We start from the raw sequence: 23,642 nt of genomic DNA on the forward strand, positions 1-23,642 counted from the left end.
GGTATGCAGCATAGCTTCAGAGATAATGGTTTGTAGAAGTAAGGATACTTTTCAGACCAAGGTTTTTATTTTTCGATGATACACTGCCTTTAATAGTTTTGAAAATTTCTGAAATATTTTTGCCTACAATAATCTTACTATTTCTGTGATACAATATTTAATGTGAGAGTGCATACTCTTTCACTGCCACTAGAAGAGTCTGGCCATCTCTTAATGATACTCACTAATGCTATTAATAAATCTTTCAAGGAAATTAAATTAGAATCTGGGCTATAATTTGTTAAAAAGTGAGTTGATGGCCTCTTGACCGATTGTCATTTTACTGTATGTTCTCAGGTATGTAGTAGTTTTGTTCCTCTGTCGCAAAGGAGATATTAATTATCACTCTGTGGACAGAATTCTCTGCTTGTAGCTGATTTTCTTTGACAGGTTGAACAAAAGTCTGAGTGACATCTGGTGGCTAAAAATCCCCAAATTTCTCTTGTTAAGTAAACTGTGAAAATGGGGAGTGATTCTAGGACATTTCTGATGATGGAGGAGTATCATCTTGCAGTCTTCTGTATGTGATCCTTCTGACTGAGATGTCATCAGAAATATGTTGACGTCTGGATTCAAATAACATCTGGGACAAGGAACATCATTTCCAGGAGGTTGTATGGAGGTGCTGGTATGTTGTCTTGGACATAATAGGCAAGTAACAAAGAAGTATTGAAGCTAAAGAATCTTCAAATTTTTATTAGGAATGAAAAGGAATGCAAAAGGTTTTTTTCGCTGCAGTCTTGCTGCTATGTCTAGACATAATTGCCCAACTGTTGTTGTCTTGATATTTGCTCAGGTTTTTCAAATTTCACTTGGTTTCTCTGAAGATATATAGTAAAGGGAGCATACAGATACCAGTGTGTGTCTGTGTACAGTTTTGATGTTTTATCAAACATTGTTACTTGTGGTAGGATGTGATTTGAACATAGATATTCCCATTTTAGTTAGCTGAAGGAGTAAGGCTATATCAGTGTACATTTCTGTATTCCTAGAAATGTAGGCTCTCTTATTTTTTGGAAGCAACATATGGAACCCAGTGAGTCTAGAAGACTTGTTTGCGCCTGAACTGTAAATAATAAACTCAAGTTAGAGGATAAACATAGCTGTAAAAACAGACCATTACAGACTGAAAACTGAGAATTTTGGGGCCTCTGATGGAGGTTTTGGCAAAAACATTGTCCTGCTGGTTAGCAGTTCTGCTGACAGAATATGAGTTGTGTGAAAATAGGCAATAGCTGTTTATTTGCTGGCTGAGTATTTCTTTTTAAGATCCTAGAGCTGAGGTTGGATTGGAGATTTCTAGCTGTGCTGCTATTCTGAGAATATGATAATGATGAGTATGATAGTGATGAGCATCACGTATGTAAGAAGTGGAACCATAATTTTGTCTCTAACGGTCTTTATTTTACAGGATGATTGTGAGTTCTTTGATGTTTGGACTGTGGAAAATGGCATACTTTAACATCTGATTTTTGTTTTGTATCAATAATTGCTCGTATTGTGATGAATGTATTTCAATTGCTCTTTATTGTTATATTCCAGTGCTTAATTTATCCTTTTTTTTTTAATGTTGGCACTATATTAGAGAGTGTAATTGGTAGAGAGATCAGCGGGAATTAAAGGACACAGCAAATTTCAAGGGTAGCACCAAATCCTGACTCCTTTTAAATGCTTGCTTGGGAATAGAGGTTTCTAAATTGATCATATATCCATGTAAAAGGAAGTTAACAAATCTGAAGCTTATGATTTCCTCATTTTATCCATTCTATTTTCTGCTTCATCTAAAATATATGCATGCAAATGATGCTTTGAAAAGTATTTTATTTAATTTGGGTAATATCCAGGAAATAAGTAGTAGATCCCATAGATTCTGTAGGTTTCTCCTAAAGGTTTTACTGTGCAATTAATAGATTGTATCCAGGACTGACAGCATTTTGCATCTCCTGTGTTCTTCTCGTGCCACCCCTCATTGCAAAACAGAATTCTCACTTTCTAGTAAAAACATCCATTCAATCTGCAAGTAAATGTAGGCAAATATTTTTAAACTGAATGTTTTAATACCAACAGCTTTTTACAGAAATGGCAGAGCTTCTAAGATGTAGCTTTGTTCATGTCTGAAGTCTTAAGGGATCTTGCTTATGCTCTTAAGATTCCCTTCATATCTTGAGTCGCAAAACCCAATATTTTAATTTTAATGTAGCATTTTTATCTCTAGGAAAGGAACTCTGATGGGGCTTACTGAGCTTTAGAATTCACAGATCTGATTTTGTTATTCTTCAAAAAGTACGCATTGAATCTCAGCACTTGTATGTCAGATTACACATCCAGTTTTTGATAAACTTACTTATTCACCATTTCTTTGAAGATTAAGATGCTTCCCAGAGCTGGCAGGCATGACCATACAGTAATTCCAAGGCTTGAATTCTGGTGAATTCAGATATTTCAAAAACCCTGCCAAATACAGCAAAGTCAGCTGTTTTGGATGGCAAATTTCCTATCTCAAAATATGATTATTTTGGTTATCTGAAGGCCTCGGGTACATTCTAGTTTGGATGTTATTATTTCTGTAATGAGAGACTGCTATTGTCCTAGTAATAGTCTGTGTTATCTAAAATAGTTGTTTGTAAGACTAAGATGAGCACAAGAGTTGAACCATGAAAATGGACTGCAGAAGCAAAGACCAGGCACATTGCTGTGAGTGCTAAAGATCTGCTGGTGGTTTTGTGTTCCAGCATTTAAAACATTTGACTGAAGGTTTTGATTTTCAGAACTTCAGAACTTGGAAAATAGTGCTTGCTAGAGCCTCACCTTAGGTATTCAGCACTATTAGACACTTTTGTGAATACAGGACTCAAAGCGCCACGAAGGAGAGAAAGTGTCAGTCCGAAATTGAGCTGATAGCCCACAGCTAACGCATTCAGAAATAATTCTTTAAGAACCAAAAGGTGTGGGGTGGAACTTTCATTAGTACCCAATGAATGAAGTGCTAAAGCAAGGCGCTGAAGATAGTTTTTTTTTTGGTTTTTTTTTTGTTTTTTTAATGAATGCTGTGTTATATCTTTACATTTTCATTTAGTTGCATTTAACAGTCTTGCTGTTGGTTTTATACATCCTAATTTTTTTTTTTTGCTATATTTGAATAAAAATTAAAATTAGCAAAAAGCTTGGTGTAGTTCATGCTGTGAAACTAGACAACGGAGTTTAAGTAAAAAGAAGAACACTTGTACTTAGAGGAACTTAAAAAAAAAAATAACTTTTGTGTCTGAGTTATGATACAAACAGGATAAGCCAGTGTTAGAAAGGAAAAATGAAGCCAATAAAGAGGGTTTCTGATTATAATAGCTGGTTTCTGTTTAATATCATTGAGCAGGATGAGGTTTTGCAGAGTTTCTCATGGAAATAGCATCCACAGTACTAAAATGATTACCTCATTCTTAGTACCAGTGCCAAGCACTTAGCCCCACAATGAACACACGGGGTTGATTTTCGACATGAAACAAGCCAGAAGTGTGGAATGACATTTTCAGGTGACAGTTATGGTTCTATTGCCTGTAATTAGCACCTCTTAACATGCAAACCTGCCTGTGCCTTTTCCAGGCTGTTGAAGCTCAAATACGAAGTTTTGGACAGACCCCTTCCCAACTGCTCATAGAACCACATCCTCCAAGAAGTTCTGCAATGCAGGTGGTAAGTACCATGTTAACTCTTTGTGACCTGCCATTTTGTTCACTTCTTGTGCTATTTTTAAGTTACAGTACCTGCTACTTAGCTTTTCTTTTATGTGATTATGGAACTGTGTTATTAAAAAGAGCAGATGAGTTATGAGTTTGTAGGACTGTGAGTGTATGCAATGTCTAACTATTATTTATTGCTGGAAGGATTGTATTGATTTCTAGTATAGACCCTTTTGTCAGTGTAATCTAAGAACACTTCATCAGTTCATTTTGTTAATACCATACCTGTACAGGTGAGAGCCAGTCATCATGGAGACAATTTAGTTAATCTTTGGCAGATTCCCCGAGAAGCATGGATTTAGGAGGTGGAACTTCCTTGTCTTTTCCCCCAGGCATAGGTTTTCCCCTAAAATCAGGATTACTAGGAATTCATGAGCTGAAACTTACATAGCAAAGAATGTGACTAAATGTGTTTTGCAGTAAAGCTAGGGTGATAAAATCCAGGCAGTGAGCATTAACATGCTTTCCCTTTTACCTCTTCTTGTGTTTAATATAATTTTATTATACAAACTATTATTTTATTACTGATTACTTTCCATACCATGTTGTGTGCAGTCCTTAGGACTAAAATAGCATTTATGTTGTCACAGATCCAGAACTAAGTATGTTAAGCGATACTGTGACAAGTGGAGCAAATGGTCTGCTAATTCACAAGTTTTTCAAACATTTACATTCCGGTGTTGCTAAGATGGATATATTATCCTGAAATATTTTTTAAAAGGGATTTTCTAATGTATGTTCTGCAGAATATGGTCGTACACTGGTGACTAAGGTTATTTGATTAAAAACATATCAGCAGTGCAAATGGTTTTCGAAAAATCACACAATAACTGGAAATATGTCCAAAGTAGTTTACAAACCTTGCAACAGAGTCTAAGAAGTGTAAGCTTTCTTATCCAATTCAGCTACTAGTCTTTCTCAGATACAAACTTGATGTGATGTGCATAAGGCATGCTCAGCTCGTTGTCCCCAATACCGTTTCTACAGCATGTGAATATGCAAAAGGCATAAGCATTTGACAGCTATGTAGTAGGCAGGCTTCTGCCCTGGGATCCTATGTATTGGATGAACAAAGCTGACTGCGTGAATCTGCTAGCCTGTTGCACCTCCTGCGTGGCCTCCCAGGGCATTTGAGAGCTAGAGAGCCACTGCAGTGACTTGAGGTGTATGCAGGCTGTCCTTCAGAAGAGCATGTTAAAAGGGATGCTGGGGAGCCCATGTGCCCTCAGGATTTGGCTGCACACCATAAATGTGCCCCTCTGTCATGGTGCTGTGCATTACGCATTTGCCCTAACGTATGGAAACTTACTTCATAGAAAGGAGGAAGATAAAAAGTTGGTCGTTGAGGTTTTAGGAAGATTGGTTGTTATATAAATAAATCTGATGCCAGGAAGCAGTTCGTATTGTTTTATCATAACATTTTTCATTCTGCTGAATTAATGAAGATTTAATATGTAGTGGAAAAATTAAATTCTGTGAAGTAAACTGTTTATAACTCCGCTGGGTTTTTCAGGCTGAGGTGCACACAGAAACAACACCTCAGTTCTCGACTTGTTTTGATCGGTTTTGTGCTTATTAATACGCGATTTTTTACAAGAGCTATATTAGGCATTTAAAAAGTAGTATTCTTGGAGCTGAAATACAGTAAGGATATTTTCCCTGTCACAATTCTAGATAATTTCTGGCTATATTCTTTCCTGAGTTTTCTGTTTTCATGTGTGTGTGCATGTATGCATGAATGCAACTGAATTGAAAGCTACCGCGTGCTGCGTTAAGTGCACAAGCCATAATATACACCAGGTGTAGTAATTAGCACTCACACGAAGGCTGCCTATTTGTCTGGGTTTGCTGCTGTTGCTGTATCCCCTTGTGTTTTCAACCATCAGATAGCTGGATTTAATTGAGGCCACATCAGATGAGGCATTACTGACACCTTTAATTGAATGAGCATCCAGGGAGGATTAACTCATAATATTGATTGGCTTTTAGCCATTTGCTCAGAAGGGTGTCTGGGTAGCTTATTAGTTGCTTTTATTTACACCTTTATGCAAAGACTGTAAATAGGAATGCAGAGAGCAATATGTTTTTCTAAGTACTCTTAATAACTTTTTAAAAAGGAGTGATAATAAAAATGCAAATGTATTTAATTTTTTTATTAGTTTTGTATAAATATACATTAGATGTATATAGTCACATATACATATATGTAAGGAAAGATTGCAGGTGGAAAATAGCCAAGAACCCTTCCTTAATGTTCTAACACAGTTACTAGAAAAATACAAGTACTGAAGCAATATGGCTACTGGTGACTAAGATGGTTGTATTTCTGTATCTCAATGGAATTTTGAAATGAAACCTAAAAATATTCTGTTGAAAATGAATCTGGATTCATTCCCTTCCTTTAGTGTTTCTAGAGACAGTGCAAGGTAGTGTCTGTAATCATGTTCACTTTATATTTTTTACAACTGCATTTAATTACATTTGTCCTTTGAAACACATTTGCACTGAAGTCTTCTGCTTTGCATTCATAAATCTTATGATTGTACACCAGAAATACACACAGAACATATATCTAGGCTATGTGTGTATCTGTTTATTTTAGTGTACTTTTATGTTCTCATCTGGCTTGTAGAAAATTGTAGTCTGCCAATTTAATGCAACTTGAGATAATCTCTGGAAGCAGGAATTTTTTTTATTTTTTTTTGTTCCCTCCTGCTTTCCTTGACCTGCTATCTCTGCAGATATGAAGGAGAATTTCTTTGGCAGAGATAGATGATCGGAAACTTTCAGTTTAATCTTCCGGGATCTGCATCAAATTTTATATATAGACACACTTGTTCAGCAAAGCTCAGCATAATCGCATAAAGGATTTCCATCTAAAATGGATCTAAAATGGTTGTTTCCACAAGCTTCTCTGCTATTTTTGCATTTTCTTTTCATTGCAACTGCTATTGGATCTTCTGAGTTTTAATGCAGTCTTCCTTTTCTTGTCTTGTCTTCTCTTCTCCACCCCATGTTTTCCCATGTATTTGGGTTCTTGTTGTGTGCACTCAACAGTATCTCCTCCTGCAGAGCCCGCTGATGTTCACAGACCAAGCTCAACAGGATGTTATCATGGTTCTAAAGTTCCCATCCAACTCCCCTGTCACTCATGTAGCAGCCAACACCCAGCCTGGTCTGACCAATCCTGCTGTGATCACAGTTACTGCCAATAGGCTATTTGCTGTAAATAAGTGGCATAACCTTCCTGGTAAGTAAACTAAAGTAAGTAGCGTGAGAAATCACTGCATGTCAAGCTGTACATTTAGTATCTGCAGAGCTGTTTGAAATTTTTAGTGTGAAATCTAAATTCGATTCATTGATACAGTATGATGCAGTATGCTCTTCATGTGGATTTAGTTTCTCCTCAGAAGAAGCCATCTGAACTCTTGTGTAGTGAGATGTGTATTACACAAAAAGTACGGAATAACCAACTGTTTTGGAAAAAAAAAAAAAATCTCTTTCCATGCCAACAAGCAAGAAGACACAAACAGTATACCCCTGTTTGATCATAATAAGCAGTCACACTATTCCTCTTCAGTTTCTTTTTCAATCAGATGATGGAAAGTTGCACAATATCATGTCAAAGAAAAGTTCAGAGCATGAGAACTTGGCTGAAGTGTTTTTTGCTACCTTTTTCTTGCTTATCATTAACATAATAGCCTAATGTTCAAGTCACACAATGAGAATTAAAAGTTAAGAAACGTATGAGAAGTCAGTATCTTCTGTAACTCAAACATCTCAAAGTTATTAGGTACTTATCTATTTGTTAGTATGAGAGGAAAACATTATATCAATTTGCATAGGAACCAGTTTAATTAATTGTCCTTTCAAAAATATGTTGAACTATTCTGTTTTCAGTTGTAATTTTCACTAATCCCAGAAGGACTCATCTTCCTTTCCCCAGTCTGTCAGTCTCAGGCCCAAACCACAAAATGTAGTTTTGTTTTGGTGCTTTGCAAGTAAATCTGGTTAAAGGCTTTTCAAAAAAAAAAAGAAAAAAAGACCTTCTACTCAAGTATCTTAAGTAGAAGATATGTGTACCAAATTAATGCTATCATCACTGAAATTCCTGCAGTCCTTGGTTACATTTTGAAAATAGCCAGATGACTCCCACCCTTCTTTCTAATTCTTACAAACTGCCTCTCAACTTTGTTAAAATAGAAACATCAGTGCCTTATTTCAGTCAAGCAAAAAATGCTTAAAAACAAAGGTGGGAAAGGAAAGGAGGCTTGTCTGGATAACAGCTTATGAGCAAAAAGTATTTACAAAGCTCTTTACGTTTGTTTGAAAGGAGGATGACAATATCCTCTCATACCTTGAATGTGTGACCTTGGCATATAACACTCATGCTTCTAAAAAGGAGTCTGAGGATGTGCAGCAGTCACACAAAGAGAAGAGGTTCTAAAGTGGTAGGTTGATGCTGATTTCCTCACAAGTCTGTTGGCTGACGATCTGTGAGCAAACAAACAATTGATGAGAGTAGCAGCTGCTTGTTGGTTGTAGGAGTCAACTGTTATGAGTTGAACAGAACCTTTAGATTTTGATTTTTTCCCTCCTCTCCTTTGAAAGGGAGAGCAGTAGTCTTTAGCATCACTGTTTTTTTAATGTAGAAGCATTTTTCATCTGTCCTGCTTTTACCAAGTGCTGGAGAATATTGACAGTAAAAGACAAAAACTCAGATTGTAACCAAGCAAAAACCCCCAATATAACCAAAAAAACGCTGCACCCCTTCCTACTCCGCCACCATACTGATCAAGCCTCCAAGCTATTAATGGTATACCATGTTTAAGATATCTAGATAAGGACATCTGAAATAAGCCTTCACTATTGTTGCCCTGAAATTTTATACCAAAATGGAGTTTACTAGGTTTTGAGGACTGGTGTCATTGCAATTCCTTATCTCCTACTGTGGGCATACTATTGTCTTTACTAATGAGACATCATGATAAGAAAGTTAAGTTGCCAGGTGACCACTGATATGTAATTAATAATCTCATTCTTGCGTTTTTATGAGTTTAGTGGCTTTGCTGATACCTAATGACACTCTATCTATTTTGTCATGTGGATTTCCTTTTTTGATCTGCATTAGTGTTTCATTACAATAGTGTTTTGACTTCCCAATTACTTATGAAGCCATTCAATCCACGCTGATTTTTATATTAAGCTATGGCGGGGTAGGTGGAAAACTCATAGATGTAAGTATTCAGCCATTATGTTTTCTTCCACTTCCAGAATGTCTTGGGCTGTTTGGTGGAGGTTGCCTGTTTGATTTTAGTGAAGCTGTGGAAAAAAAGGCTTAAAAAGAAAAAAAAAAATCTGAAGGAAAATTTAGGAGGTAAACATCTCAGCAGTGTGCCAGGTTCTCAGATGAAATGTAGGTCTGCAGAATTATATATTAACTTCTATGCAAACTTGCAAATAAATAGTTTTTGTTGATAGATGATTCTTTAAATACTGCATGACAATGAGATTTCCCCGGCTGCATCATAAACTGACTTTAAAAAAATGTCCTTTGTGCTTCACTTGTTCAAAGCACTGCTTTAAAAAGTAAAGAGGAAAATAGTATCTGCTACAGTCAGCAGATGGTTGTCACATTTTGTTTTCAGTGCTCTTTACCACTTAATTTTGTTTTGTTGCGACAGGAGAGGTTGCCAGTAAAGCATCTGCTAGAGCTTATGGCTCAGGACCGGAGCTGCTGCTGATGGCATACATTCAGAATAGCAGTAATCTAAAATAAATGTTTAATAAGCAGTCTGTGAAAGCACCTGGATTATTTATTTATTTGTTTACTTATTTATTTTTTAATTCAGATGGTGCAGAAAAATCTTGGATGGTTAAATAAAAAAGAAGGGGACATCGCTTTGATGTATAAAATGTTTGTGGCATTCCATTTAAAAAAAAAAAAAATGCAGAGTTTTAAAATCTTTTTTCCTGAATTGCAGCTCATCAAGGTGCTGTACAAGACCAGCCTTACCAGCTGCCAGTGGAAATCGATCCTCTCATAGGTCTGTCACTTCCTTCTCTCTTTGCGATTCATTAAGCTCTGTATGGTGGCCCTGAAGTGTAGATTACGGTTGTTTTTCACTTGCTGGTTGCTGGGAATGGAATTTTCCTGATAAACCATTTGCATGCAAATTGGAATGCAATGAGCTGTGGCTATGCTGGTATTTCATCAACTCCCCCTCGTTGGTTTGCCTAATTTGAACAGGCCTAGGACGCGTGTCAGTGAAAATTAATATGGATGCTGTAATAATGTGTGATTGAGAATGTGCATGAAGTACTGTCAGGATAATATTGGATCTTTTCATCACTCAGACTTGTTGATGAGCAGGAGCGAGGCACGTTATGATGAATTGGTGCACTGGTAATGTGATGGAGCTCCTTTGCTGAGGAAATTTTCATAATAACAGTGGGGTTCTTAACTGCACCGTGTTGTGAAAAATAAAACCACGGTGCCAGGGCTTTATCATTAAAGGAGATCAATCCTTTCTTCATAGACCTGCTGTTCAGGCTGAGGGTATTAATGTGTAATTGCAGAGCAGTTTTAAAGTTGAAATATATGGCCTGCTCAGTTTTAGCATTGAGATACTAGTATTCATTTCGCAAGGATATTGCATCTTTTGATCACCATTGCTAGTTAAATCTGCGTATGTTTTGCTTTTATTAGAAAGGGATGGATGAATGTCTCACTTCTATTTAATGACTCAATGTAATAGATTCGATTCATGATTTTTTATTTATAGAGGTTTATTAGTTTACATAGAGCTGAGTTTTTCTATTAACATGGATAGGGTTTGGTCAGTTATTTCATAAAGACCCATACTTCAGGGAGTGTGTACTTGGAGTATAACTTCGGAGCCTGTAGCATGGCTAATTGAACCTTAAATGTGATCAGAAAAGGAAAAGCCCAAGCAACTTTAAATCAAAATACAAGCAAGCTGTCTGACAGTTCACGGGAGCAAAAATAAAGGATTTTCCTTTTTTCCTTGAATTCTGTTAGAGTGCAAACTGAGCTGTTTTTTTAAGCTAGCAATTTCAGGATGGAAGTTTAAGAAAAAAATAAGTGATTCAAGTAATTATAAAAGCATTGAACAAACAGCAAAAATGAACATCTCTAGATAGGGGTGGAATGACAGCTCTGTCAACCTGTGAGAATTAATTTCTAAATTGAGTATGCACATCGGTAGAATCTGCATGGAATCAGTATGTCGATGCAGGCTGTTGCCATGCAGCCATTTTGGTAGATAAATTCTATAATCACTAAGTCCAGAATAATAAGGGTATAATTAAACCATTTTATATAGATTATAAAATTATTTTCCCAAAATTTTGTAAGCACTTCTCTCTGAAAAAAAAAAAATAATAATTGTAATTTATAATGAGTAAAATGGGCTATAACTCTCTTTCCTGAAATAACTTGAATTTCAAAAATAATATGTTTGGAGCAGGAAATATATTTTTTACTTTAAAACCTGCTATCAAATAGATCTTAAAATAAATAAATATCACTGTAATAGAAAAATAAACAACAAATCACGCTGGGTTGGTCTGATGATTTTTCTACACTTTGATGTAGATGATGTATACATCTACCTATCTCTCTGTTTTATCATTAGTTTCCATTTTTTTTCTCTTCATTTTTAAATTCTGTTCTATGCTAGGAGAAGTTTTAGAACAGAAATCTTAGTGCATTTTTATATGTCATTCATTTTATCAATCTTTCGTTTATATTTGTCAGGTGCATTTTACTTAAAGAAAGGATTTCTTCTATTTTGGAATATATACTACAAGGAATTGTCATTGTTCGCAGAAGTGTAATGAATATTTTATAGCAAAAATAGAAAGAAAATACCCCAGCCACAAAAACAAGTAGCAGCAGTAAAAAATAGTTTAGTTGTGATCATAAAGGTTCTAAAATGTGCCTTTGTTCTCTGTATGCAGATGCTGAAATTTCTTGATTTTTGTGTCTTTCTGTTCAGCCAGCAATACAGGTATGCACAGAAGGCAAATCACTGACCTTTTAGACCAAAGCATTCAGGTACATTCCCAGTGTTTTGTGATCACCTCTGACAATCGCTATATCTTGGTTTGTGGCTTCTGGGACAAGAGTTTCCGAGTTTATTCTACTGATTCAGGTAATTTATTTTTAAAATATGGGAATTTTATCATCAAGCTACTTGTTCAAGTAAAGAAGGAACGGAAGAAGTGGTGGGGGGGGGAGGAGAGAGTAGAGTATGCATTTATTCCTCTATTGATAAATATTTCTCAAATCTTTTCTTACCTACTTGTACTGTGTATTGTATACCATCATTTTCTTGAATTGATGGCAAACACGATAAGGAACTCTTGGTTAGCCATAGCATTATACTTCAAATTCCAAATGATTAGATGAAAGTCATACCTGCTCTTACACTAGTTTGACAAGTAAAAGGTTCTAACGAGTTTTTCGGAAGCTTGATGTAAGAGAACAATCAATTTCTTAGAGCACTTCCTTGAATTTAAGCCTGTTTGGCTTTGAGCACCATAGAACTTTTTAAATAATATACAAGCAGGCATTGTAGAATAAGCACAAACCCTTCCACCGCAAGAATGGAAATTGAGTCTTGAAATCTGGTAAAGAAGTGCTTATGAAAGCCTTTGAAAGCTATGATATACTAGAAAAATTGATTTGGAACCTCTGAATTCTTTTGTTTAACATAAACTGATCAAAAGAATGGCAGCAGTTAAATTAGTCTGTCAGCTGGCATGTATCCAAACAGTTGAATTCACGTATGTGTCATGCTAAATAGAAAAGAATCTTTCGTTGTAAGAACCGAAGGAATTTAAATGCCATGGAGTCCCCAGAAAAAAAATAGGTCTGATTTTCGCCCTTTCATTATCTTATAATAGAAATAGTGACCTCACTGCAAGGTATTTCTTTGGGATTAATGACCCGGTGTAGTTAATGTATGTGTGTGCCATCAAGCTTTCCAGTAGGTTATTAATCTATAGGGAATATCATATGTGTTTGTTATAATTTTTTAAATACATAAGTTAGCAGTGTTTTTCACATTTGGCAAACAAGATGTTTTGCAAAAGAGGACGTCTTTACTGAAATTCTCATTGCACATTTTAACAGGACAACATATCTGTCATTTTTGTGGTTTTAAATCCTTAAGTTCAAGTGAGAAGCTCCATTTCTTTTGTGTTGACTGACTTTAATTCATTATATAGACATTTTATTAGACTCATCTTAGTTTAATTTTCTCATTGATGAAAATAAATTTACATAAAACCTCTGAGTTTAAAGATCTTGACAGAATTTACCTAGCAATAATGAACGGTCAGTGTGTATATTCTTTGATTTGCATGAATAGATAGCTATTTTCTTATAATGCTGGAGGATATATTTTTTTGTGTGTCTGTGAAAGAAACCTGTTATTTTGTTAGTTTTCACCTATATCAATATTAACTATAAATAGAGACTGAAATGTGGGCACTGTAACAGGCGCCCCAGCCCCAAGCTGCCAGGAGTTCAGTAGTGTCTGACAACACTCTCAAACATAGGGTTCGAATTTTTGATGTTCCTGTATGGAGCCCAAAAGTGGACTCAGTGATCCTTGTGGGTTTCTTCCAACTCAGGATATTCCACAATTCTAACTATTTTGTTATGATTTCTGTGTACAAGTCAGATACATCGGGTGTTTTGATACTATCATAATTACGATTACAAGCAAAATAAAATTGTCAAAGTAGTATCAGCAAATTTGTATTGTTTGTGTCTCCAGTTTGTACAACAACTCTGGCTGTAGCTTAAGTATCATAAATTCAGTTGTAGTTTATTTTGCTTGGAATTAAAATGAGAATATAGCGGTAAAATGCTACTCTGAAATCAGCAGAACAGCAAAGGAAAAAGGTGATAGAATCAATAACGCATAATAGCAAGTTATCACAAGTGTTGAATTCAATTATGTTGTAGCTCTGAGACAAAAAGAGGTTCTCTTTCTTAATAGATTCTGGGGCTTTTGTATTAACAGAAAATACCTTCAGCAGAAACCATAGGTTCTCAGCACAGCACAAGCACAATAAAGTATTTCTTCAGTGGTGGGAATGGTTTCTAGACAGCTTTTGAGATTCAATTGCACAGAGACTTGAGTCTTATTTTTCTTTTAATTATTTGTAGCATACCTGTCAAATAAAACACTAACTGGAAAATTTTGTTTTCTCAAAAAGGGATATCTGAGCGCATATGGTTATGTTTGATTTTACTGTATAGAGAGGAAAACTTGTTTTAAAGGAGAGAAACAAGAAAGTTGTGGAACTCATGTGAGATTAATGAATTTTTTTTTTAATAATATGAAAAGCTAAACATATATTTCTTACTTAGATGATTTTGATGGAATTTACTGAGCCTTAGTCCCTGATAACAAAGTAAACCTAACAAGGGCAATGACATGAACAACTGTCAAATAGACTTGAAAAATGTTTGTTTTCTAGTATTGAACCTATAGAGTATAATTGGAAGAGAAATCTATAACTCTGTTATGTTTATAACATAAACTTGTGTTCTAGAAGCATAAATCTCCTCAAATATTTGAATACCTAAGGGTGTATAATTGAAAAATATGTTATATAGCAAAATTACTTTCAAATCTAAACCAGGTAATTGCTGACTTGAATTTTCAAGGTAGAAGTACACACTTTGTAAGATTTTCTCATCTCTTGCCAAAAGGAGGTTATGCCTGTATCTCGCTGCTCTGAAGTTCAGTAATTTGTTGACTGGTTAGCATCTTCGAGAGTTATGTTACTGTGGTCCAAATGAAAGCCTTGGTATGCACAGATATAGACATACTCAATTATTGAAAGATAAGGGTAGATCTGTATCTGTATAACTTCCAGGGTGTTGTCCCTTCCAGTCCGAAAATGATCCTTGGGTCTCACTTCATATCACAGTTTGTTTTGGAGAATTAACTCATAATTTTTGCCAGCATTTGATTTTAAATCTGATGCATGAGTTACATTTAAGCTACATCACCTTCTTACATTTTGTCCAGGTACCCAAAGCAATTCTCCATTTCTGAAGATACTTATAACTTTCTCTTGATTTTGCTGGTTTTCTCCACTTTAATGCAATTAAATTTTAGATCTTTTGTTATAAATCAGGCTATTAGTATATTTGTGTCCTTTCCTCAGAACCACTTGCTTAAGTGTTTTGTAGTTATTAGTTACATCAATACAGTGACCTTACAATGTGTAGGAAGAGCTATGACTGCTTCCCACTACTCACATTATATAACTGGCAAACTGTTGTTAACTCATGCACCAAAATAAGTTATAAGCATGTGCCTAATTTGAGTCCCACCACTAATTTGTGCTGCTGCTTGTCATACCACCAGTTTCTTTCTTTTAAAACACTTTACAGGTCATTTTATTTCATGTGTTTTTTCCAAAGCCACCACCTTATTACTTCTTCTATTCTTTCAAATTCTTTATTAAGTTCAAAGTGCAAATAGGTACACGATCTTTTGGGCTGAGGAATCCCAGGCTACATATTAATTTTTTAATCATGTTGTTGGTTGCAGAATTTGTCCTAGCCCAGGTTACTTCAGTAAGCCAAGTAGGCTCAGAAGAAGCATGTGTGTGTATCATTTGTCCTTTCTCTGCAAGATCTGCAATTGCCAAGCTTCAGCAAATCCTTTGAGAGGGATTTCAGCACTTACACTCTCATCATTCATGGAATCACAAATGCTGCTAGCAGATCCCGAAACCAGCAGGACCCCTAATATTTTTATTTATTTATAATTATCTGCTCTGGACAAGCCAGCCCCGGCGAGTGATTTCCACTGCCTTCAGCCATATTGCTGAAGAAGGAACTGTCCCCACCTGTTCATTTTCCCTCTTTCAAGGTGATCTGGCAGAGATTTCCTGTGATAGACAATTACATGTGTTCACTCTCCAACTCACAAATCCACTCCATGCTAGTATCCAAATTTACATTCTTTTTCCTGAAAGTATTGTTTGGATTAGTTAACTTCAGATGTAATAGTGATGTTAATGTTATATACGCTGCTGAATCGCACATTTTAACTGTCTGGGCTTTTCTGAAAACTTTTTTGTATCAGTCAAAGTTCCAAGAATTTGTTCTGTGTGATGGATGGAAATGTTTTGTGTTTGGAGTGTTCTTTTTTTTTTTTTTTTTGCCAGGTTTATAATCAAAGGTTTTTTTTTAACATTCCAGAAATTCTTAAAAACAAAAGATGTTGGTTCAAATAATTGGCAAGTGTATGTTAATGGAGAAACTATGACACAAGTGTAATTTTTTTTTAACTGACATTCATCTTTTTTTTTTTTTCTTTGAAAGAGATGTTCAAAAGCTGGACATGCTGTATTTTGTAGGCAGCTCTCATACTATCTATTTATTCTGGATCCTGTATGTTTTGAAATCTGTTTGCCACATCATTATCAGATTTCCATGTTATTTTCTGTTGTTTTTTTTTTTCTTCAGTAAGCTTCCTTTAAATTTGCTTTAAAAGCAAACTGTGCCATGTTTACATCCTGTAGAGTGAGTGTAAATATATTGATGATTTAAAAAAAACAACCTACTAAGGCATAGTCAGCCTTTGAATAAAATATAATATTTATGGATTTTTTTTCCAAACTTGTAGACTAGTGCACTTCTTAAGTATTTCCACCAACTCATAAAAAGGAGTAAGAGTCTCTACTATAGTTTTTCTTTGAACCTATTTTTATTAGGACAGTGTTTCTGAAATACTTTATAATGTATTTAATTAGTGACTGGTAAAAAATTAAAGTGGACTTTTAAAACAATTGATTTAATTTATTTCAGGTAAACTGATGCAAGTAGTATTTGGACACTGGGATGTTGTCACCTGTCTTGCTCGTTCTGAGTCGTATATTGGAGGAAATTGTTACATTCTGTCAGGGTCTCGTGATGCAACATTGCTGCTCTGGTACTGGAATGGCAAAACCAATATCGTTGGTGATAATCCAAGAGGTAAGAAAAACCCATTTCACAATGACGTTGTCTAAATTTTAGTTGATTGAATGTGTGACAAAATTTTTGGAAACTCTAATGTCAAGATATACCATTTCCTGTTTGTATTCATGCTCCATTCTAGTTTAAGTAATTGAGCACAAACAATGCCTGTTTTCCAGCACTAGGAGAACTCATTTTTAAATTACACGGTACTGAACTTTACAGACATGTACGTCTACTTGTCACTTATTAAACTGGGGAGGAGTGGCTCTGGGAGTTGGAGAATGGAAATGTTTTCTTGTATTTCTTGATCAATCTGAGATCTTTTTCTCTCAAACTCGGGATTCCATGAAAGACCAGTCTTTGAGTTGTTTAAAACAAAAAAGAGTAGATATCACTATAATGCAGACTGCATTGTGTGCAACTGTAACCTTACCTGTACAGGTTCTCACTATTAGCCATCAATGGAGTTATGCAGATACTGCATTTTAATTTAGACCAGGGCACTGGAATGATATGTTAAATGGGCTGAGTGGGATGTTTATCTAAAAGAAGGAGGCAAAAACGTTTTTTATTTAAACTTTGGTAGGGTGTGATGTGCTTAATCTTAGCTCTTGTGTATTTACATGCTCTCTGCAAAAGATAAAACAGACACCTGGAAAACAAGAACGATTGTTATATCTGGAATATACTGCAGTTGCAACTGACTTAGAATTTCTTACAAAGTATGAGTATTCAATAGCTTCCAAGATAATCAGTTTGGTGAAGTGTTAGAAAGAAAAAAAAAAAAAAAGAGGTTCAACTGCAATTGCACCCTATGAGCCATTTTGAAGTAACACAAACTAGTAAACTCAACTGTTTAGTGTCAGAACCAATATCCGAATCTCATTTGAAAATTACTAGATGTTGATTGTTATTTGAAGGCTATTCAAACATTGCAGGATTTTCAGGTGGAGAATGTATGCAGCCTTATCAACATTTTCTTTCCAACACTGATTCAGTGGATAGGACCTTTTGGACAGGTCCAACATAATCTTATGAGCATTGTAAAATAAATATGGTTTTGGTTGGGGAACAAATTCACTGCAAATATTTTACATGTATTTTGCAGTCTATCAATTTAAAGAAAATGCAAACTTGCGTTTAATAGTGCTTTATAATGCACTATTTCTGCAGACCTTGTAATCCTGAAAACTCTGAAGTCTGAAAGGAATTTAAGAACTTGACTGGTTAGTCAAGTAAGCTTGTAAATCCTAAAGGGATAAGCTGTCTTTTTGAGGAGAAAGTCCTAAACTCATGTGAAGCAGATAACATCTCCAGGTACTGTGTCCTTACACTGTATTCAGAGCTAGCAAGAACAGTCTATCTTTGCAGATTTCTGGGCCTGTTCTGAGTATTTATTCTTGTTGAATATGTGCTGCAGTTTTGGATGCTTGCCTGTTTTATGAGAAGACCTTGAGGGCTCCTTTATGGCCTTAGCATATCACATATGCTTAGCATATCACATATACATATATTATATATATATATATATATATATATATATATATATATATCTATCTCATATATGTATGATATATATTTTGTGATATATATATATTACAATACTCAAATTTTGTATTGATTAGAGTGTTCTTTATTTTTTTAATATGATTCATTGGCTATCTTCTCTGACAAAGATTTCTGAGATATTAAAATTTCATAATTTTCAACATTAATGCTAGTTTTACTACTGATTCTCTTTACTTGCAGTCCTACTTACTTTATACTTTAAGAGAAATGCAATTACTTGTGTGACTAGTATTTATCATTATTATTATTTTTTGTGACCGATGTAGCATGCCTAAAAGCCTTTGTAATGAATTTGAATATCATGGCATTATACATTAGCGTAATGTATATAGAGAAAGACAGTTTCTGCTTCAAAGAGATTATAATCTCATGGATTTAATTTTTCCCAGAAAGAGCTTTGTATAGGGGTCTCTGTTCAATCTTTTGTTTTTTTTTTTGTCAGAAATATAAAGCACCAGCAGGTTTGTTAGATTTGGAGCCGTGTTACTGCAACTGTAACTTCCATCTGTTTGTGGGATGCCAGATATTTAACTTGTCTGATGTTGGCATTTGTATTTGAAGCTTATGATTATGATTATTATTATTATTACCTCAGAGTAAATTTTATTCATTGTTATTTTAGATAGTTTTCTTTTCTTTTTTTTTTTTTATTTGTCTCCAGTTTCCATCTTAAAAATAACTTCACAGCAACAATCATCCATGATCATAGCCAAGTCACGATGCTGGAGAAGTTTCAGCAAAAATAATCTCAATCAGAAATATTTCTTTCCTTCTTTCCTAGCTCCTTGTGTCTCTGATGTATATCAGTCAGCAGACAAGTACGGCCAAGTTACAGTAAATATTTTGTTGTGCACCTACTAGTTCACCACTTACATTTTATTTCAGTTCCTTTATCTGGTTTCATTACTTCAGGAAGCATTGTGCTCTTGATCTCTGGCTGCACATATTCATGTTTTAGAATGGTACTTAACTCAAGCTGACAAGCCAGGTGGGCTATGGCATATGTGATAAATAAGTGTTTTGTTTTATAGTCTTTATCAAGGACAATACTTCTGGCCAACTGGAGTGAATGGAAAAATTCTTTACATTTTTGGTTTAACAGAAGAAATATGTTAGCAAAATATTAATTGTTTGTGTTTTTCAATTTTTAACTTTCAAATTGACTTTTTATGGAAATGGTACCTGTGCAGTCACACTGTCTACATACTTTATATAAATCTCAAATGCATTGATCAATGTGAACCAAATTTGATTAATTTAAATCTCAAAGGTACAAACTCCTGCATGGGATACATCTGTTGAAGACAATTTTTATTCTTTACCAAACAGCTTGATTACATTTAGGTTAAGTCATTTTTTTCCTTCTTCTCAAATTAAAACCTGAAATTCAAAAAATATTCCACCAAGCTCTTTGATCAAATGTAGGGTTTATTCTTTCTAAATAAATTGTTTTGGAAAACATGGAAATGTGGCAGTACTTCAGTTTGGTGTACAGGCAATGTTTCTGTGCACAATTTCTGACCAAGCCTAGAAATAATTAAGAACAAAGGATTTGAAATAGTTGTATCCCTTAGAAAAGCTCAGAGCCATGTTGAATTCACATTAATTAGCATAATTTACTGTGGAGATGTAAAGTCATTTCTGATAGCATAAGGGGCTTTTATATTTCTTTGCTTGTCATGTGGCTGGCTTTGGGAGGTGGTGGGAGGAAGGAGCAAGAGGATGCAACTCTCCACTTAGTACCCCTTGAAGCCCATGTGTGATCTCCATCACAAGGCTGGTTTTTGCATATTGAGAGACTCTAATCTAATAGCAAAGAACCACATAAAGATGTGGCATACTGCCTCGGGACTCAGAGTTCCTGAACAGGGTATGTAGTTCGTGCAGAGGCTGCTCGGGCTGGGCGGTGTTCTTGAACAAGTGAGCAACTTGGCCAGTAGAGAGCAGTGGGAAGGGAGGGGAGGTGAGAAGTGGGAGTAGGAGGGAGGAACTAGATGAGATAGCTCGGGGAAACAGATGAGAGAAGTAATTTGCATATAAATGGTCCGCATCACTTTCAGATCTTACTCTCACTTTGAAGCTCAAGCAGCAACCATTGGTGTTTAGGTATTTCCTAGGCTGAGAGATTGCATTGTACTTTGTAATGACAGATGCTTAGGAAACAGCTTGGCAGGAACTTTTGTCACCTGATCTATTCCCTTTTTTCAAAGAAGTCTTAACTACACCAATACCATTCTTGATTGATGTTTGTCCAACCTGCTATTAAAAACAGACTGATATATGTGGGGCTCTACAGTCTAGTGTTTTTTGTTTATTTGTTTTAATTCTAACACTTCTTATGTTTCTGTTCTTTGTTATGTGTAGGAAACATATTCTTTCTTTTGTCTGTAAAACAACTTTCACTTATTTGGATTTCTGTGACCCTCCTCCAGTGTTAATAACCCAATTCTTTAGTTGTTGTTATTGTTTTGTTTGTTTGTTTGTTTGTTTTTAACATAAACCACGTTTTTCTAGACCTCTGACTTATATTTGTTTCTCCCTCTAAAGTTGTCTTCCTCAACACAGACTCAGCATTGCAGTTGAAGCTTTTCTAGTAATCAGTATAAAACAACCAGTTTTACAGAGGACTTATTTCTCCTCCTCAAGGGATATCTTCTTCTCTGAAAACAGCATGACAGTGTCAATACTTGAAGTCATTGCTGTCCAACCTTTTGGCTTGCCTGGTCAGCACTGAGTGAGGAGGAATTGTTTGGGCCATACATACAATATATAATATTGTTAATGTGTGTAAGTAATAAGTGTTTTTTAATTTACGTTTTTTATTAAAATATATCAAAAAAAGAAGGCGAGTGAAACATGAAACTGGCCAGTTGGACACACATACTTCAACTGTTTAAGCCAATACAAATTTCATTTTATTCTGAAGGATCCCTAGTACTCAGTTATTTCTCCTCCTCTGTGCAGCTTGACTGTGAAGCCTTATCTTTAAACTTCCTGAATGATATCCATTTTTAGATTTCTCCAGTTTGAATGCTCTTTTTGAATGCTCATTCTGCCCCTCAAACAGACTTGCTGCAACTCATGTCTACAAATGTAATTGGCAATCTTATTCTGTCAAATTGGTCATTGAAGAAAATGTTAGACATTACACAATTCAGGAGTGTCCATGATGCATTTTCTGTTTTGGCTATGAAGAGCTTTTGGAATACAGCATTCCAACTGGTCTTTTATCTGACCCTTATTACCACCTTCCAACCTATTCTGCTGTTTTCTATATGAAATTGGTAGTGTGAAACTCCTGATGTCATTACTGAAGTCATGTTATGTGGCATTTTCCTGACCAGACGTCTTATTTCTTTGCCGGTGCAGGAAAAAAATTGCTTTGACATGATTTGTTCATGACAAATCCAAATCAGTGTTACTCCATTTGTTTGCTTTGAGGAAACCGTGTACAAATATTCTGCTAGCATTTTTCTGTTTATTGGAGTTGAGTGGGCAACTTTCTAATTTCTCAGTTCTTCTTTTTCCTAATTCTTAAAGATTTTTTTCTTAGCCTTGCAGAACCTTATCTAGTCTCTGTAAAACGCCAGTTATAATTGGAATTATTTAGTTTCATTTTCAGAGTGTTTCCGTATCACAATTACCAGGCCAACTGAGTTGCAAACATTTACCTTATTTAGGTGTTCTCTATTTGAGACAATAGCTCTCATTGCTGCTTTTACTTACACTTGTTGCCTGACTGCAGCTTGTCTTGCTATTAAAGATTTTACTTAAAATAGTTCAGAATGCCTGGCATTGATATTGCTTGCTGTTCACTGAATAGCAGATCAACTTCATGTGAAATTGTTAACGTATTCTTACGATTACAGAATGATTGCTGCTCCCTATTTCTTTGCTAGTTGCATCTCTTCCATCCTTGCCTGTTTTTGTCCTTCCTTGTTCGTACATCATTGCCTAAAATAATACAAAAAAAAAAGTCTCACCTATTTTAATCTTTCTGCCTGAATTTTTCGTGTATTTGCAGTCACTGAAGAACTTTCAGCTGTGCCAGCTGGTGCTGGTGTCTTGATGTCTATCTTATCACTCTTTTGCATTGCAGTAGTTTTTGCTGGTATTTATTTACCTTTTTTTTTTTTTTTTTCCTGTAGACTAACTTCCCATGAGATCCTAAAAAACATTGGCCTATGTGTGTTGAAACCTTCCTTCTCCAAATACTTCACGAAGCTTTCTTTTGTCTTTGTTTTTTTTCCTTTTTATAAAGCATCTAGAGCATTATGTTATCTTCTTAACTTTCATATTAGTTGCTTTCGTCGTTGAGTTTTTATTTCTTTTTCTATGTTGATTATAATTGTATCTTGTAAGTCATCTGAAGTACTTTCTTACGTCCATTTCCTCCGTTATTTCTTAATGATTCCTCACCCCTGCCTGCTAGGTAGAAGTAGTCAGAATAGTGAATTTCAGTCTATCTTTAAATTATTTTGTTGCTTAATTTGCTTTGTTTTCATTGTAGTTCTCTTATTTAGCTGTACTTTCTGGAAGGAGAGGTATACAATGGTTAATTTAATCATTTACATTTTGTTTATGCTTATAATAAAGTAGGCACTTCCATAGTCGAGGTAAAGATGAAGTGCTATTCTGTTGTCTTTGCATTAAATTCATAGATTATGATGAGACTGTTCTGCTACTTAAAAAAAAAAATTACACAGATTTGATCTTAATTATTTTCAATTTTTCTTTTTTAAAAAAGAAAAAGATTTAATTTTGAAATTTTGTTTGCTTAATGAAACCAATACTTAACCAGTAAGAGTATCCAGTACTAGTGAAATACAGAGTCAGTGTATAACTATTACTACCACTAATACTAATGCAATCTCTTTTGAGTTATTGCATTGATCTCCCACACATATGTGAATAAAACAAATTATATTACCTCTTTTATTTTAGCTCATAAAGTTGGAAAATGTTACTCTCTGTGTGTATCACATTTGCATTGTGAGAGTGGCAGTGGTGCTTTCATTGCATAGTTTTATATTTTTTACAAGGTTTTCTATTCAGGTTTTCTGAATTGTTTTAAAGAAATTAAGTGCTTTTAGTAGTGTAGCTGTGTAGCAGAGCACATATGGGAATGTAAGCATGTGTTTTCATACTTGGAGAATTGAAGGATTTAACTGAGATTTAATTGAACAATTATTAACATGTATATTCTTAAAATATGTAAAATACATAATCTTTTCAATTTATAAAATCTGAAATCTCCCAAAAGACTCAATGTTCAATCA

The 23,642-nt window shown here is 35.0% G+C and overlaps 1 protein-coding gene across 4 annotated transcripts in view; it reads left to right on the forward strand.

Moving 5' to 3' along the window:
- Window positions 1-23,642, forward strand: part of LRBA (LPS responsive beige-like anchor protein) — a 363,075-nt gene that overhangs the window by 318,782 nt on the left and 20,651 nt on the right. For 3 of the 4 annotated variants that reach the window (XM_052690432.1, XM_052690429.1, XM_052690430.1), the window contains exons 49-53: window positions 3,637-3,726; window positions 6,831-7,023; window positions 9,758-9,820; window positions 11,795-11,950; window positions 16,642-16,809. In XM_052690432.1, coding sequence (XP_052546392.1) covers window positions 3,637-3,726; window positions 6,831-7,023; window positions 9,758-9,820; window positions 11,795-11,950; window positions 16,642-16,809 — 670 coding nt within the window. The remainder of the gene's footprint in view (window positions 1-3,636; window positions 3,727-6,830; window positions 7,024-9,757; window positions 9,821-11,794; window positions 11,951-16,641; window positions 16,810-23,642) is intronic. The other variant, XM_052690431.1, reaches the window with a different exon arrangement.

This window comes from Tympanuchus pallidicinctus, unplaced genomic scaffold, assembly GCF_026119805.1.
Source record: "Tympanuchus pallidicinctus isolate F22 unplaced genomic scaffold, pur_lepc_1.0 scaffold26, whole genome shotgun sequence".
Taxonomy (NCBI): domain Eukaryota; kingdom Metazoa; phylum Chordata; class Aves; order Galliformes; family Phasianidae; genus Tympanuchus; species Tympanuchus pallidicinctus.